This window comes from Hyla sarda, chromosome 4 (genome assembly GCF_029499605.1).
Source record: "Hyla sarda isolate aHylSar1 chromosome 4, aHylSar1.hap1, whole genome shotgun sequence".
In the NCBI taxonomy this organism is placed as follows: Eukaryota; Metazoa; Chordata; class Amphibia; order Anura; family Hylidae; genus Hyla; species Hyla sarda.
Window position 1 is genome coordinate 277,123,936 of NC_079192.1, and position 19,076 is coordinate 277,143,011.

The 19,076-nt window shown below is 45.8% G+C and overlaps 1 protein-coding gene across 1 annotated transcript in view; it reads left to right on the forward strand.

Annotated features, from left to right (window-relative positions):
- Positions 1-2,081: 2,081 nt before the first annotated feature.
- EEA1 (early endosome antigen 1) overlaps positions 2,082-19,076 on the forward strand; it is a 118,571-nt gene continuing 101,576 nt past the window's right edge. Inside the window, exon 1 of the mRNA XM_056574352.1 lies at positions 2,082-2,239. Within this exon, the coding sequence (XP_056430327.1) occupies positions 2,216-2,239 (24 nt within the window). The 5' untranslated portion in view covers positions 2,082-2,215. The remainder of the gene's footprint in view (positions 2,240-19,076) is intronic.

The window sequence follows — 19,076 nt, forward strand, 5'->3', positions numbered from 1 at the left end:
ATTTTTTTATTTGACTGGGTCTCTTTAAATGGTAATAACTTTGGAACGCTTTTTCTGAGCGGAGCGATTCTAAGATTGGTTTTTTCGTGACATATTGTACTTTATATAATTGGTGCATTTCTGTTGACATGTCAGATTTTTTGTGAAAAACTCCAAAATATTTAGAAAAAATTGAAGATTTCTGGCATTTTTTATTAATTTTTTTTATGGTGTAAACTGTGCAGTAAAAGGGATGTTATATTTATTCTGTGGGTTGGTACGATTATATAGCTTTCTATGTTCTTTTTCCTTTTCTGAGCAAAATTATTTTTCTGCCATTCATTTTCCAACAGCCATAACTTTTTTATTTTTTGTCCAATGCCATTGATTGAGGGCTTATTTTTTGCGGGATGAGCTGTACTTTGGTATCATTTTTGCGATACGTGCTAACTTTAGATCTTTTTTATTCCGCTATTTGTACTAGAACTGGCGAATTTTGCGCTTTTTTTTATTACGGCATTCATGATCTTTTTTGATGACTACAGGTTTTTATTGGAAAAGTGGCATTTTTTGTACATGCATATTTACATACATGTATTGAACAACCTTTTATTATTTTATTTTTCACTTTTTATAGGTTATATTATGCTGCAATCCATTTGTACTGCAGCACAGTATAACCTGATCTGCTGCAGATACTACAGCCTGTGCGATCCAGCCTGCGATTCATGATTGATCACGGCATCTGTGGGGTTAATGCGGAGGAGCATTTCATTCTATGGCAAATTTCATTCTATGGCAATGCACTGGGACCCTGGCTTTGATTGACAGCAGGGCCCAGGAGACCGCTACTACGTATGCATACGTCCCAGTGTGCGAACATGTCGGGTGCTGGGACGTATGGATAAGTCCTATAGCGGGAAGGGTTTTAAAAAAAAATTATTTAACCCCTTAAGGACTCAGCCTTCGGCTGTCCGGGCATGCTGGGAGTTGTAGTTTTGCAACAGCTGGAGGCTTCCACAAAATCCGAGTGTGAACTCTCTCCTTATGGCAGTGTTTCCCAACCAGGGGGCCTCCAGCTGTTGCAAAACTACAACTCCCAGCATGCTCAGACAGCCTTCGGCTGTCCGACCATGCTGGGAGTTGTAGTTTGGCAACAGCTAGAGGCTTCCACAAAACCTGAGTGTGAACTCTCTCCTTATGGCAGTGTTTCCCAACCAGGGTGCCTCCAGCTGTTGCAAAACTACAACTCCCAGCATGCTCAGACAGCCTTCGGCTGTCTGGGCATACTGGGAGTTGTAGTTTGGCAACAGCTGGAGGCTTCCACAAAACCCGAGTGTGAACTCTCTCCTTATGGCAGTGTTTCCCAACCAGGGTGCCTCCAGCTGTTGCAAAACTACAACTCCCAGCATGCTCAGACAGCCTTCGGCTGTCTGGGCATGCTGGGAGTTGTAGTTTGGCAACAGCTGGGGCTTCCACAAAACCCGAGTGTGAACCCTCTCCTTATGGCAGTGTTTCCCAACCAGGGTGCCTCCAGCTGTTGCAAAACTACAACTCCCAGCATGCTCAGACAGCCTTCGGCTGTCTGGGCATGCTGGGAGTTGTAGTTTGGCAACAGCTGGAGGCTTCCACAAAACCCGAGTGTGAACCCTCTCCTTATGGCAGTGTTTCCCAACCAGGGTGCCTCCAGCTGTTGCAAAACTACAACTCCCAGCATGCTCAGACAGCCTTCGGCTGTCTGGGCATGCTGGGAGTTGTAGTTTGGCAACAGCTGGAGGCTTCCACAAAACCCGAGTTTGAACCCTCTCCTTATGGCAGTGTTTCCCAACCAGGGTGCCACCAGCTGTTGCAAAACTACAACTCCCAGAATGCTCGAACAGCTGGAGGCACCCTGGTTGGGAAAATCTGCCCAATAGCATTGGGGTCGGCCTGTTCCCTCTGCAGCCCCCTGCTCTATCACGCCGCCCTATACCATTACCTTGTGCAGTAATAAACCTCCTGACTGTAGCGGAATGCAGAGGAGACGCCGGAGGACTGGTAGGTGGCGCTAGAGAGCTGAAGGCTCGGCGTTTGACAGAAGGGCAGGTTTGGAGTGTAAACATTGTCGTTGGTTTGAGTGATCGAGAAGAGCAGACGTTCTCTATGCCTGTGTGATTTCTCCGGTTACCAATAGAGAAGAGAAGGTTGGGGCCGTAGTCAGAGCCGCCTGCAGCCGCCGCCCTCGCCCACAGGAGACATGTTCCGGAGGATCCTGCAGCTGGTGAGACTGCTCTATGGCCGCCACACGTGAATGACAGACACTTCCTAGTGCGGGCTGTGTGGACATGTATGTGCGGTGTGTGGGCCCGGGTGTGGGCCTGATCACATGACGTGCGGCCCGGGTGTCACATCTGCCCCATTGTATAGTCCCGCAGTGTGCCCCATTAACTCCTTCCCTGCCGCACTTCTGTCACCTGACTTTGTGTCTTTGTGCCTGTAGGTGACCATACTTATAGAGATTGATCTAATCTGTCTCATTATAACATTGATGGGCACCACCGATCGCTGCACAGTAGTGGCCCCCACAATCTGTCACCAGGCGTTACTGTGGAAATAAGACTTAGTTCACACTTGGGAAGCTCTGTTGTTTATTCTACAGAGTCTTATTTCACAAATAAAAATACTGCAAGTGGTAGCTACTTGTCCGGTGTTATCCTGCAAAATAAACAGACATCAGACGGAAACCCCATGGACCCCAGTAAAGTCAGTTGAACGTCAACAAAAAACTTTTTATACAATGTAGATGATACCATTATATGTCTGTTTGTAATATACATTAGTTAAAAATGTGTATATTTATGGGTGAAAAAGTGCTGTCCCTGCAGCTATTACATGTGTGTCTCTATGAAGAGTCCAAATACAGGAAGTGAGGGCAGGACAAGCAGGCCTCTGTGCAGGCTCCTGACTTGTCAGTCATCCTCATGTGTGAGCCTGGAGCATGTCACAGAGCCTCAGTGCACGGAGCGCTGCCTGTCCCCGGTGCACGGAGCGCTGCCTGTCCCCGGTGCACGGAGCGCTGCCTGTCCCCGGTGCACGGAGCCCTGCCTGTCCCCGGTGCACGGGAGCCCTGCCTGTCCCCGGTGCACGGGAGCCCTGCCTGTCCCCGGTGCACGGGAGCCCTGCCTGTCCCCGGTGCACGGGAGCCCTGCCTGTCCCCGGTGCACGGGAGCCCTGCCTGTCCCCGGTGCACGGGAGCCCTGCCTGTCCCCGGTGCACGGGAGCCCTGCCTGTCCCCGGTGCACGGGAGCCCTGCCTGTCCCCGGTGCACGGGAGCCCTGCCTGTCCCCGGTGCACGGGAGCCCTGCCTGTCCCCGGTGCACGGGAGCCCTGCCTGTCCCCGGTGCACGGGAGCCCTGCCTGTCCCCGGTGCACGGGAGCCCTGCCTGTCCCCGGTGCACGGGAGCCCTGCCTGTCCCCGGTGCACGGGAGCCCTGCCTGTCCCCGGTGCACGGGAGCCCTGCCTGTCCCCGGTGCACGGGAGCCCTGCCTGTCCCCGGTGCACGGGAGCCCTGCCTGCCCCCGGTGCACGGGAGCCCTGCCTGCCCCCGGTGCACGGGAGCCCTGCCTGCCCCCGGTGCACGGGAGCCCTGCCTGCCCCCGGTGCACGGGAGCCCTGCCTGCCCCCGGTGCACGGGAGCCCTGCCTGCCCCCGGTGCACGGGAGCCCTGCCTGCCCCCGGTGCACGGGAGCCCTGCCTGCCCCCGGTGCACGGGAGCCCTGCCTGTCCACACTCACTTCCTGTATTTGGACTCCTCATGGAGACACACAGTCAATAGCTGCAGGGACAAAGCATATACATACTTTTTAACCAATGCATATTACAAATGTACATGTAATAGTATTATCTACGTTATATTTTTGTTGATGACAGGTACACTTTAATCTGTTGCTGTTCATTGGTCCATCAGGCTCCCTTATGTGGTGCAACACAAGATGTGAACTTAGCCTAACCCAAGTAATGTATGGGCTGGAAATTGTGGAGGAAACCCTTTTGTGCAGATCAGGGGTATATGAGGATACTGTGGGTTCCAACATTTGGATGCCCAACTATTGCAAAACTGCAATTCCCAGCTTGCCCTGCAGTAGGGATGTCCTGAAGACCGACTCAAAGTATTGATACTTCAAGTACTTACCAATACTTTTTTTTAAATTATTTCATGTGACAGCAAAGGTGACTCTAGACTTTGCTGTCACATTTACATTACACAGACTTCGTGGAGTTTTAGGCCAAAGATGAATATGAAAATCATAATTAAGATATGCCCCAAGTAGTCAGGTAGAGAAAGCCCCAGAAGATAAACAGGAAGGGACTTTGCCTTATTAAAGGGGTGCTCCGGGGAAGTTAAGAAAAATAAAAATGCCCCAAAGCCACCACAATACCTGTTCTGGGTCCCCTGTACTTTATCCTTGTGATTCTTCCAGCTTCCGTGGCCCCTGTTGGCTCCTGATTATTCTTTTACCTTGCTTGCAGCCCAGACTACAAATCTCAGCATAGAGTGCAGCTCTATGTAATGGCTGCCAGCCAATTGCTCTTACTATCTGTGTGCATGCTTTCACTGCAGCTTACACACACTGTACATGTCTTTTCTTTCAAACTAACCCCCACCTCCCCAAGCAATAAATGATGCTATGCTCTGAATGGCAGCAGTCAGTGATTTCATCTACAGAAGGCTAAGAGCAGCATTTTTGCTGAGTTGTGACTGAGAATCTTCCCAGACGCTGGACTTTTCTGCTGGCAAGATCCTCCCACAGGGAGGGGAGGAGAAGCTGTGAAGTCAAGACAGAAACCATGTGGGGTTTGTCTTCTGGGAGGGTAAGGGTTACTCCTAGTGATGACTGAAGCTAAAAGACAAGGTGGATCTGATAATGATGTATTTCACTCACTCCCTGCATGTAAGTGACAGCTGAAAGAGGGAAACGGCTCTATATAGCTAATGAATGATATTTAGACAAATATGTTGGTGAGAAGGATAAGATGGGCTAAGGGTTTAGTTCCCTAGAGTACCCCTTTAATATCAACAGGTAGGTAAGAAGGGAACCCTCTCCTTTTAGGTAGAAGCCCCCAGTAGTAAGGTAGGTAGGGAACCTCCTATTGGGTAGATGCCCCCAGTAAATAGTTTCCCCCAATAAGTCCCCTCCAAAAGAAAATAATAAAAATCCTACTCACCTTCCCTCTTCTCCCATGCTGAGGCCTACACATCCCCTGCTCTTTTATTGGTGCTGGACCTTCTCCTGCAAGCCAGAGTGGTGCAGAACCTGATGGAGCGAACGATAAAGAGGCCTCAGCGCAGAAGCGTTGGAAATGTGAGAAAAAGTTTTTTACCTTTTTTTTTATGGAGGGGACCTATTGGGGGAAAGTACGTCTTTCTGTCTACTGATCGGGTGGCCTCCGTGCAATCTGCACGTATTGGAGACATGTGCACAAGTATTGGTGTCGGGACATCCCTATCTGCAGTTTGCAACTGTTAGGCCAGGTTCACGCTGCGGAATCTCCAGACAGAACTTCCACCAGAGATTCCGCAGGCAGCGGTATGAATACACAGGCTGCATTGTGGCCCCCTAGACAGATCCGCCTAAAGATCTGCTCAGAAATGCATTGCCGCCCCTAATGTCCCAAGGGATCTATGGTGGAAATTCCAGCTGGAGGATCCGCACTGTGAACCTGGCCTTAAAGTGCGACAAGTTGTAGATATTACTGTATAAATCTAATAGGCGGATAGGTTTACATTGTGACCAACCTATCCCATTCACTGCCGCTCAGTCTGAATGTGGTTTACACAAGAGGGGAGATGCATAAAACCTTGTGCAGAGGAACAGTGGAACAGTTGCACATAGCGACCAACCAGATTGCTTCTTAAAGAAAAAAAAAAGTTCCTGAAAGATGAAAGCAGGGATCTAATTGGTTGCTATGGGCAACTGCCACATTGTTTCCCTGCACAAGTTTTGGTAAATCTCCCCTATAGTGTCCCGATGTTAGATGGAAGTCAGTAGAATCCTTGAATTGCAGAATTCATAATGGGGAAAAAAAAGGAAACATTTAAAAGAGTGTCACAAAAAAATACTAAATAGTACTAATTCGTGCTTTTTTTGGGAAAAAGTCACAAAAACTGCACTGTGGAGGAAAAAAAAGGTGCAATACATTGTGGTGTTTTTGTGGAAAAAAAAGTTATGTACGGTATGTCTTTCAGACCTGCTATTTGGGACAGACTGCAGTTTTTGTGATTGATGTGGTTATTTTTTCATAATATGACTTCATAATTATTTCTATTGAAGAGTGTGCAGGTGGCACTGATAACAATGATACTTACTGGCTCCCGCTTCGTGCCTCTCTTCTGCAGCAATCCTGGTTCTTCGGTACATACAAATGACCTACTTGGTGCACGGTGAAGTCCGGCTGGCGTCTTCCACCCTGTGCTGAGCCTCTGCATAGTGGAGCTCCATTCTGCAGCCGAGGAGGCTCAGTACAAGGGAGGAGGTGTAGATAGGAAGATGCCAGCCGGGTGTCACATGCACCAAGTAGGTCATTTGTATGTACCGAAGAACCAGGATTGCGGATGAACATATCAGGGACTGGTAAGTATCATTCTCATCAGTGTCACCTGCGTTACAAGCCTGTACAACTGGTTAGTGCAGGTGATACTGATAACAGGTTCCCTTCCAATCCATGGCTGGACAGGAACTGCTGCCTGCCCCCTTCAATTAAAAAAAAAACCGGGTGTTTAGATGGTCTGTGAAGGGGATGCGTCATCAGCCACAGGTCACATCCAAAGCCAAACTGAGGATTCTGGTGTCTTGTTGCCAGAGAGCAGCAAATTGTGGGAACTCCCATAGTACAGGGGCGCTAACCGGTTTTATCACATATTCGCTCGATTGGCTTCGAACATCCTCAGCAATGAGCTGCTATCTCTGGGGAAGCTGTGGCTTTCCATACAAATAGAACATTACACAATAGCCTTAGAGACGAATGCCTGACCCATTAATACACAATGTGGTGGGTTCATCAGTGTGAGCGTTGGGCCTTTCCTCCGTGAATCACATTAGTCACTCTTGCAGACACATACCTTCGGTATGTTACATGGCTTCCAGTAATATCACAAGTTCCCTGTGTTGGCTGGCTGTAGCTTTTCCTGGAAAACCAGCAGTTTGCTGGGATTGGCGGCTCACGTATGAAAGGAGATGACAAAACCCCTTTAAGGGATTATGGTTATTTCATTGTCTAAAGCTGGATCTATACCCTATACTTTGCATTCGGTGACTGACCTAGATTTCTGGGCTGTGCTGGGCGTGGAGACAAACATATATGTTCCCTGTTGACTGGTGTGATCATAAAGCATTGACTGCATATAGGTGATGGTACAACCAGGCACAGCCCAGTGTATGAAGGTGGGTTGTTACTGAGAGTGCTTTTCTCCATCTCTACCAACCCTGCCAGCCAAGCAAAGGATAAAGGACAGCAGCTGCCGTGTTATCTTCTGCTGTTGATCTCTGTTGTAACATGGGCACTAGGAAGGTGGATAGGGACGGTCGCAGGACCATGGGACGTCCAGTCACTGTCATGGAGGCACTGCTTGAACCTGTAGACGGCACAGTTTATGAGCATAGATACAGTAATCCTTTGATCATACAGACATAAATGGGAACAGCAGCAGTCACATGATTCCTGGCTGCTACACACCCAAGTGTTTTGCCCATTTCTCTTCATGTTCATGACAGCTTTGTTCATCTGCTTAAAAAGTCCCACATTTTTTTTTGGCAATAGGAGGTGATAACATTAAATGGGCACTGTCAGATTCAAAAACTTTTTATATGTTGAACATCTTGGCAAAACATTAACTTTTCTAATATACTTAAGAAAAACTTACCCCAAGCTTGGGGGAGATGAACACTATAGAAGAAGAACCACGTACAGGAACAAAGAGCAACAATAGATAAGGGGGGGTAGGTGTTAAATGTAGGGAGGTAAGGGGGCAAGGGGCAAGGTAAAAGCTTAAGCAAAAGCAAGCTACAAAGATATAAATACATTCAATTTGATGTGCAATAAACAGAAGTAAGCCAGGGTTCCCAAATTTCAGCAAAGGTGTCGTGCATGCTCGAAGCACTGCTGGTCATTTCTTCAAACCGACATATTTAGTGAACCTTCTCAACCCATTCACTAAGCAGCGGAGGAGAGGCCTGAAGCCATTTCAGTGGGATTAAGGATTTTGCTGCTGCCAAGAGATGGGTAACAAGGGACTTTGCAGATGGCTTGTAGGACAGAGGCTGGGGTGAGGAATACTCGTGTAGCTGTGATGGTCGATATTGATGGTTCTATCTCTGCCCAGTAGGGTTTCATGAGAGAGCATTGGCACCAGATGTGTGCATGAGAGCCAGTTTGGGTGTTGCAGCACCAGCAGCGGGCAGTGGGGTGAGGGCATGAGTATAAAGAAACTTTGGTTCTGTACCATTCTGACAAGATTTTAAAATGCAACTCCTGAAGCCTCACACACCTAGATTATCCATGGGAATTGCCAAGTATATGACTTCCGTCTCAGAGAAGGTCAGACCTAATTTCTGAAGAACCAATGTAACCTGGCTTACTTCTTGTTTTTGCATTTTCATAAGCATCCAGCATCATGGACAGCCCCTGCCCCATAGAGGTGAGAGGGGCCAGGAAGTTCTCAAAGGTAATGGGGTCCCTAAGGGGGTAATGTTGTTTTAGCAATGCAGCACAACACTTGGTAAAGTGTGTCATAAGGATGAACGATGAAGTTACCTCAAGGATGAGGGTCCGGAGATCTTCCACAATGAGAATCCTTCCGTCCCGGCAAAGCTGAGAGACTGGAATATGTGCTAATGTAGCCCACATAGGTTGGAGAAGTCATCTACGAAGGCAGGAAAGGTGAGACGGGAGGTGAAGGAAGGCGAGAGAGAAGACCAAGCAGTAACACATAGGTTGTTACATGATTGCTGCTGGTACTAAAAGGCTTGAAACGGGTCTATCTGGACACAGCATAGCCTAAACCAGTGTGCCTCCAGCTGCTGCACAACCACAACTCCCAGCATGCCCAGCCAGACAGCCTTTAGCTGCCTGGGCAAGCTGGAAGTTATAATTTTGCAAAAGCTGGCGGCACACTGGTTGGGAAACACTGGGCCAAACCGTGACAATAGTCACTATACCAAAAAAAAAAAAATTATAATTCTGTTACTGGAGCTGCAGCATAGTATAGTATAAAAAAAAAATTCTCTTTCTTGACTTTTCAGAGACAGACCATAACAAGGTTAAAAAAAATAAAAATAAAAAAGTATACATAAAAACCCCAAAATTTATGCTAAAAAAGCAAACCTGAAATGGCCTGGAATCATGTTAGTAGGCCTTAAACTAATGCATAATAGAAATGGCTCAAATATTGTGATGGCCCAATATCCCCTGGACTAGATATACAGCCCCTCTACTAGCAGACTGCCTTGTCTGTACTATTCTCTGTACTGTTTCTACACTTGTGATACAGTACAGCCTGTGTGAAGACTTGGATGCCTTTAGTTTAGCAAGACATTGTAAATGTTTCCAATTACACAATAACAGTTATACTTCCTATTGCTCCACTTACAGCATCAGACTCCAAGTCCATGGGCCAGAAAAGATGGAGTGGGCTAGAGCTAAAAAGTCATGTTGGGTACTGGTACTGAGTGAGTCAGGGATTGATGTCAGCTTGTTATGTGGCATGGGTGGGGCACATCTTATTAATCATTTCAAGAAATGAAACTATTTCTGCTACATCAAAAATAACTGTATTCACGCCCATTGACAAAATATAAAAAATAATAATAATGCACCCATATAGAAATGTCAAATTCTTTCAAAACTCAGCATGCAGTTATGTCTCGGGCAGATATGTAAATGATAACAGGTGTAGTATGAATAGACACAGGACAGGTTTTGTGGGTGTAAAAGTTCTTCCCCTATCACTATATAAAAATGCTTCCAGAGGCTACTTTTGGATAGTGTAAAACAATCATTGACTGCTAGACCTGTTTCTTTGATGCACGCAAAGACATTTTTTCAGGTGACAGACTTTGAGATGGCACCTTATTGGACTGAGATAAATGGGGTGGGTGTTACGATGAATTTCTTGCCATTTAGACTAGGGATCGACCGATATCGTTTTTTTAGGGCCGATACCGATACCTATAATCGGTGCAGGTTAGGGCCGATAGCCGATAACTTATACCGATATTTCGGTATAAGTTATCGGCTATTTAACCCCCTGCGACACTGCTGCAGATCATTGATTTAAAGCGGGCGCTTTAAATCAATGATCTGCAGTGGCTTTTGCGGGGCCATAGGCCGCCGCCGCCACCACCCGCTTCTCTCCCCTACCTGCCAGGGTGCTCCGGGCCATCCATCCATCGTTCCTGTAGTGTCCGGGGGCGTTCCGGGTGGAGGGTGGTCCGGTCCGGGCTGTCCTTCTTCTCCGGCGGGCCTCTTCTCCACTCCGGGCAGGCTCCGGCCTAGTACGCTGCATAGACGTCGCTGCGCAGTGACGCCCGTGCGCAGCGACGCACCTGACGTCACGGCGTAGCGGCGTCTATGCAGCATACTAGGCCGGAGCCTGCCCGGAGTGGAGAAGAGGCCCGCCGGAGAAGAAGGACAGCCCGGACCGGACCACCCTCCACCCGGAACGCCCCCGGACACTACATGAAGGAAGGATGGCCTGGACCACCCCCATTACGGGTAAGTTTAATTTTTTTATTCACTCGGAGGGTGGGGGAGGGGCCCGACCGGTATAGCGGTATGGGAAAAAATCCATACCGGTATACCGCCTAGCATCACGGTGGGTCGGAGGTGCGGTGCGGCGGGTTGAGGGGGTGGCGGTCGCGGTGCGGTGGGGGCGGGGCATTGTCGGCTTATCGGCAAGATAATTGCCGATACCGATAATGCCCAAAATCGTGATAATCGGTCGATCCCTAATTTAGACCATTCTGGGAATCAGAATCCAGGGTCCAGTGGCAATTCTGTAGATGGCACCTGCGGGGTGCATGTATACTAGATAAAGTATCAACAAGTCCCAATATAAACAGGTCATACATGCACTCACTGCATGGTTAGTGAGGGACATGTATCAAAGATTTTACCCCTGTTTTGTGTGCATTTTTTTGCGCACGTTTTGGTAGAGCATGTCGTCCAGATGTGGCTGAATCAGGGTACCTTGGAGCTGCATATACAGTACACATGGATTTATTACCTGCGTTCTTTTCCTTTGCACCAAAAATTTTGATGCAAGTGCGTCTTTTCCCCCGCAAATATAAGCCAACTTTAACTGCACGTAGCGATCCTTTCTATTTCTGAAGGAAAGTTCTACTAAGGAACCACCAGAATGTTATAACTTTCCTATCTCAATTCCTCATTTGGTTTGCTTTATATTTTTACTCCTTGGTTATTCCAAAGCACTTTGAAAATAATTTGCATATAGAATATTTGTTTCCAGTTCAGTTATTCATTAGATCACTTGTATATTGGTTTTGTTATTTTATGATCCAACAATTTAATACATTTACATAGGAAATGTTTGATCTCTTACTTATCATTGAACAAGCTCCGTCACATTAAAATAGCTTTGTAATCCACTTAACACTGTAGATCATTCTCCTTTTATTTTTACAATTTACTGCTTTCCGTTATACTTTTCCCCAGCGCCCGGTAATAGTGATAGCCAGCCATCTTACCATGTGACCACGGGGGGTTTCACCCCCCCCCCCCCAGCGATCGCTGCTATCAGCTAGTCAAATCTGACTAGCTGATAGCAGCGTTTCGCTATGAGAATACTTAGCAGCGCGGTGTGTGAGTCCGGATCACGGGGATCGGCTTTTACCCATTATGTAAAGGAACAGTTGGAGTCTACACCAGTATGTTAGTGTATAAAAATAAAATTATTTACATTGACATGCAGGTGTTGCCGCATACTTTACATTTTCACAAGAGGTAAATGGGGAAAAAAAGATCCCCATTTTTTGGGACACAATTTAGCCGGAGTACGGAGATACCACATATGTGGGCGCAAAGTGCTCTGCGGGCGCACAACAAGGCCCATAAGGTAGAGTGCACCATGTACATTTGAGGTGATTTGCACAGGGGTGTCACAGATGTTAAATGAAGAATAAGGACATTGGTATAATTGATGTGTTATAATTGGGTGCAAAAAGTGGTATTATTGTGAGATTAAAACTCTACATGAGTAAGAAAAAAAATTCTAAAACTAATAACGAGGACACTTTAACTGTTTAGGTGCAGATACGCTGCAGACAAAGCTCCTACTAAATAGAGCTGGGGTGTAAATTTATGCTCTGAGGAGAATTCTAAATTTAAACGCAATTCAAGAAAGTAGCTGCGCAAGAATGATAAATTTAACGCAGCTGCGCCAAATTTAGACAACAGGCAGAGGGGTAAAAGACTTCTATTATACACTGGAAATGATACATGTCCCCCAGTGTGTACATATCCTGGGGTACTGAGATAGATGCTGGGGAGCGCTCAGAGGCAACGCCCGCCACTTTGCACGTCAGTGCGTACTTCTTACGGCCTCAAATCTACGTCATCCCGCTGTGTCCTTTTATGTCAAGTGATCAAAGTGAGTATCCATAGCAACGTATAAACTGTTAGTGTGCCCAAAAGAAAAACATACAATGAAAAAGTGAAAGACCGTGAGTATATTAAATCCTTAGGGCAAAAGATCAAAGACTAAATGAATTAAAAATGAAAACTATACACGGATCAGGAAAAGGGACGGATCAATGTGCTCATTAACCCCCCGCAAGACCCTGCACATTATACTTCAGGATCCAATGGGCTTCTCGTTGCAGTAACATTGTATGTCTATGACCGCCACCTTCCGGTTTGAGAATTTGTTCCAATTCCAAAGTCCAGAATAGCGTATTTTTGGTCACTTTTAATATAGGGAAAAAATAAATAAAAAGCGATCATAAAGTCCGATCAATAAAAAATCATACCGCTAAAAACTTAAGATCACGTCGCAAAAAATGAGCCCTCATACCGCCCCATACGCAGAAAAATAAAAAAGTTATAGGGGTCAGAAGATGACATTTTTAAACGTATAAATTTTCCTGCATGTAGTTATGATTTTTTCCAGAAGTGCGACAAAATCAAACCTATATAAGTAGGGTATCATTTTAATCGTATGGACCTACAGAATAAAGATAAGGTGTAATTTTTACCGAAAAATGTACTGTGTAGAAACGGAAGCCCCCAAAAGTTAAAAAATTGCATTTTTTTCTTCATTTTTGTCGCACAATGATTATTTTTTTTTCATTTCGCCGTAGATTTTTGGGTAAAATGACTGATGTCATTACTAGAGATGAGCGAACTTACAGTAAATTCGATTCATCACAAACTTCTCGGCTCGGCAGTTGATGACTTTTCCTGCATAAATTAGTTCAGCTTTCAGGTGCTCCGGTGGGCTGGAAAAGGTGGATACAGTCCTAGGAGACTCTTTCCTAAGAATGTATCCACCTTTTCCAGCCCACCGGAGCACCTGAAGGCTGAACTAATTTACGCAGGAAAAGTCATCAACTGCCGAGCCGAGAAGTTTGTGACGAATCAAATTTACTGTAAGTTCGCTCATCTCTAGTCATTACAAAGTAGAATTGGTGGCGCAAAAAATAAGCCCTCATATGGATTTTTAGGTGCAAAATTGAAAGGGTTATGATTTTTAAGAGGTGAGGAGGAAAAAACGAAAGTGCAAATACGGAAAAACCATCTGTCCCTAAGGGGTTAAAAAACAGGGTACCCCAGGGTACCAAATAGGGTACTTGTGTCTCCTTTCAGTTGTACAATAAAAAAAATATATATATAAATCTGCTCACCCACGTCATGGTGCATAGTTAGATAAATCCAAGACAAGAATATTTCATGATACTCTGTACTGGAGTATAAAATCCCTTCTGTGACCCAACCCCTTTTTGGTGTACCATATTCAGACCAAACATAATAAATGAGTTTATAATAAATGAAGTGTAGTGCTGGCCCTGATTTATCAATCAGCCTGAAACCCTAATTGTCTTTTTTTTCCCCACAGCAACCAATCACAGCTCAACTTTCACTTTACAAGAGCTCATTGAGATTCAAAAGTTGAGCTGTGATTGGTTGCTGTGGGGAACAAACAGACAATTAGGGTTTCAGGCTGATTGATAAATGGGGGCCACTGTGTGTGTACACCCCATAAATGAAAGAAAGGCATGCATAAGCATTTGTCCGATCTAAGGAATCATAATGCAGTTAAAATATCCAACATTCTAGAATTTTCCAAATGGTGCATATGGGAGACCCATCTTGTTTCTGCTGTTGCGGAACAAAAATGGTTAATAGATCATCTAGGGGTCAGAAGTTGGAATGAACTCTTGTCGGTTAAAGGGGTTCTCCGTTGCTTACACATCTTTTCCCCTATCCAAAGGATAGGGGATAAGATGCTTGATTGTGGGAGTCCCTCGGCTGGGGACGCCAGTGATCATGCACGCGGCAGCTATCGCGCCCCCTTCTGTGGGCTTGCATTGAGGGGCGGAGCATGACGTCACACGGGGGCGGAGGCGTGACGTCACACGCCTCCGGCCGGGTGGTCGCCTGTAATCAGACCCGGAGCGAACACGCTCCAGGGACTGATTACAAACGGGGTGCCGTGTGCATGATCCCGGGGGGTCCCCAGCGGCGGGACTCCCGCGATCAGGCATCTTATCCCCTATCCTTTGAATAGGGGAAAAGATGTGTAAGCACCGGAGAACCCCTTTAAGGTAAGTGTTACAGCGAACGCTATGGCCAGTTACATTGGCGGTGAGTGTTCTCTTCCTCTGTCCTTCGGCGGGCCGGGATTCGCATCGCAGGACACGCCCACATGCAAATCTTGGGCTGTCACTCATCTCCTCCTTCTGTTTGCTCCGCATGCGCGCCGGAGCTCTGAGATTTAAAGGGCCAGTGTGTTCTTCTGTATTCCCTAATATATCATTTTAATCGTATGGACCTGCAGAATAAAGATAAGGTGTAATTTTTATCGAAAAATGCACTTCATAGAAACGAAAGCCCCCAAAAGTTACAAAATTTTATTTTTTCTTCAATTTTGTTGCACAATTAATTTTTTTCCCTTTCGCCGTGGATATTTAGGTAAAATGACTGTTACTGCAAAGTAGAATTGGTGGCGCAAGAAATAAGCCATAATATGGAACTTTAGGTGCAAAAGTGAAAGCGTTATGATTTTTAGAAGGTGGAAGAGGAAAAAATGAAAATGCAAAAACGGAAAAACCTACATCCTTAAGGGGTTAAGATACGACTGTCACATCATGTAGCCCTGACCACAAGTGTTAAAGGGGTATTCCAGGAATTTTTTTTATTTGACTGTGCTACAGGGGCCGTAAAGTTAGTGTAGGTCATAATATAGCGTTTGTACCTGTATGTGACGGTTTTCTCACTTTTCTTATGTGATTTTCACCCCAATATTTATTTTTAACAGCATACAAAATGACTGTTGTCTCAGATTTTTCCCAGGTTGCAATGCGGCCGAGACCTGACTCACTAGTCAGCTGATGACAGGGAGCCTGTCTGCTTCATTGGGTGGAGGGATCGCTTGGTGGGAGAGAGATCAATCTGCAACTAATGCAACAGCTGTAGACACCCTGATTGAAAACCACAGGTCTTTTGAATGGATGCAGCTCATTTATGTTTCAATGGGTGGGAGGGTGGAAAATGGAATTATGGGATTTGTAGTTCAAAGAAGAAAACTCAAACAGGAAACAAAAAAACAGTTCACAAAAAGCTAGCCACAGTATTAGGGTAATATTACAACATAGCCATTTAGCCCCAAGACAAGCGCAGATCCTTCCTAAGCATGTCCATTACTGTCTGCCAGGTACATACTAAAATCACCTTATGGTGGAGAACCCCTTTAATTTTAGTTAACACCTAAGTCCTTACCCCCAGTAAGATCTCAGTAGTTTACCCTGTAGATGCCGCAGTCAAGACCAGCCACTTCAACTACAGGGTGGACATATCACTGAGCAGTGGACATTTCCATTGCCATGGTCAGATGTATCCGGCTTTTAGTGCACCATGCCGATGGGAGGGTAAAACTTTGTCAGAAGCAGAATGATGAACCCTTCCTGTCAAGTGTCTACAGTACATTCTGGTGGAAGTGGTATAATGGTGTGGGGAATGTTTTCTTGGTACACCCCGTGTCCTCTGATACCTGTGGATAAATGTTTGGACAGGAGGGCTTGTCTACACATTATGGATGATTAAGTTCATCTCTTTATCGTAAATGTTCACCGTATTGTAGGACACTTTCAGCATGGCAATTCACCATGCCACAAGGGTTGTATTGGCAGGGAATGGTTCCAGGAACATTACAGTGAGGTTCCTTGTTTTCATGGACTTTTCCAGTTCCCAGATCTTCTTCCTGTAGAAAAGGTGAAATGTGCTGTTCAGAACATGTCAGTACTGCCATCTAATGTAAGGCAACTGTGAGAAGTAGAGATGAGCGAACTTACAGTAAATTCGATTTGTCATAAACTTCTCGGCTCGGCAGTTGATGACTTTTCCTGCATAAATGAGTTCAGCTTTCAGGTGCTCCGGTGGGCTGGAGACTCTCTCCTAGGACTGTATCCACCTTTTCTAGCCCACCGGAGCACCTGAAAGCTGAACTAATTTATGCACGAAAGGCCATCAACTGCCGAGCCGAGAAGTTCGTGACGAATCGAATTTACTGTAAATTCGCTCATCTCTAGTGAGAAGCTATCCTGTTCACATGGACCAACAATCCTGCAGAATATTTCTGACCCCTATTGGAAAATATACCAAATGACTGCAGTACTAAAGGTGCACGGAGGTCTAGTGCACTAGTAGATGGATGGCCAGTACAGTGATTCCTCAACTCACAATGGCCTCAACATACAATAGTTTCAACATACAATGGTCTTTTCTGGACCATTGTAACTTGAAACCAGACTCAACATACAATGCTATGGAATCTGCAAAACCTGTCAATGGCTGGAAGAACCGACCAATCAGAATGGACATTTCACTAGTAAAACCCCTGTATTCCTAAAGTGGATGCACTAAATTCCTGTCTGGTAGCGCCCCCTACAGTACAGGGAGGTATTACATGTTCTGTACTACTTTTAACCTATGCCATGGCTAGCTGCTCCTTTGGACACCAAGGGCAGCTCCATTTTAAATTTTTTTTTTTTTTTTTTTTTAGGGCACTGTGTGTACTGTAGAGGACCCTGAAGAAGCTCCTGTCCTGTACATAGACCAGTGTTTCCCAACGAGGGTGCCTCCAGCTGTTGCACAACTACAACTCCCAGCATGCCCGGACAGCCGAAGGCTGTCCGGGCATGCTGGGAGTTGTAGTTTTGCAACAGCTGGAGGCACTCTGGTTGAGAAACACTGAAATAGACAGTGATTACAGCTCCATGCAGCTCTTTCTTACTTTTATATGTAAGGATTTACTTTATCTATATTAGTTATCTGCTTATTTTTCATTAATCCTCACTTTTTCCTATTTTTGGATGACATTTTGGTGGCTTCAGAACCAATTACCAGGCTTCCATAGAGTTATGGCCTCAACATACAATGGTTTCAACATACAATGGTCGTCCTGGAACCAATTAATATTGTAACTTGAGGGACCACTGTATATATTCCCAATGCAGATTTTGTTGGATTTGTTACCCATTTCTGCTACCACACAGGGATAACTGGGTCAAGCAGCCAGTGCATGTGTTGAAGTCTACTGTAATATACAGATGAAGATTGACCAATGATCTGTATGGAGGGTGGACCCCAGCAGATCCATATACCTGAGGCTAATAGAGAACCCTGGCTGCGACTTACCATTAAAGGGTTACTCTGCCCCTAAACATCTTGGGGGAGATTTATCAAAACCTGTCCACAGGAAAAGTTGCCCAGTTGCCCATAGCGACCAATCAGATCACTTCTTTTATTTTGCAGAGGCCTTGTTAGAAATGAAAGAAGCTATCTGATTGGTTGCTATGGGCAACTGGGCAACTTTTCCTCTGGACAGGTTTTGATAAATCTCCCCCCTTATGTGCACTTCTACTGCCTTGTGATTGGTGGGTGTCTAAACAACCAGACATGACAAAAGTTTTTTTGAAATGACAAGTTCACCATAAACATGAATTCTTTCGATGAAGGGACCGGCAATATATCTCGGTAGCCCTGGTTAGGGCAACGTGATCTTAGTAATTATTTATTCAAAGTACTTTGATTCTGCTTTTATAAAATAAACCCTACGGTAAATGCTGAATAAAATATTGTTTCCATAATCTTCCCTACATGTGAAATATTGATTGCTTGATACCACACTGCGTGTTTATATCTAATATTACTCTATATAGTCTGTAATTTGGATTATGGCTGCAAAAGTAATGAAGCATTAAAGTAGTTTGACAATAATGGGCCCAACACAGTCATTGTACTGGAGAAACACAGAGGGATTGTTCTATCCCCAAACATGAATACAGAGATTAGTACAATGAAACTAAGGCTCCTTTCACACTACGTTTAGTCCTGGCAGTGTGATGGCCCAGGGATGTGGAATTTATATCGCCCGACGCTCGGGACATGCAGTTCCGGGCACAGGGCAGGTGAATTCTTCAGGCATTTAGCCCTGCTTCCGGCAAGCAGGGCTAAATGCCTAAAGAATTCACATATAACGGGGCAATCAATTTTGCTCTGTAACCAAACTCCTATAGACTGCAGATGTGCGCTGCAGTCTATAGCGAGCCGCGCAGGATGAAAGACTCCCGGCGTAGGTGCGTGCGATGACGTCACTCGTCGTGCGCCCCTCCGTCTGGACCGAAGATGCGGTCCAGTAACAACAGTGACCGCCGAGCCCGTGAGCCTGCCGGAACGAACATGGGGCTAGACAGGTAGCAGGGGATCGGAGAGGAGGGGAGGTTTAGTAAATAATGTTGTACAGAAGAGGGGAGGGGGTTGGGCTGAAATATAATGATGCAGGGGGCATCAGAGAGGAGGGGGAATATAATGACACGGAGCATCA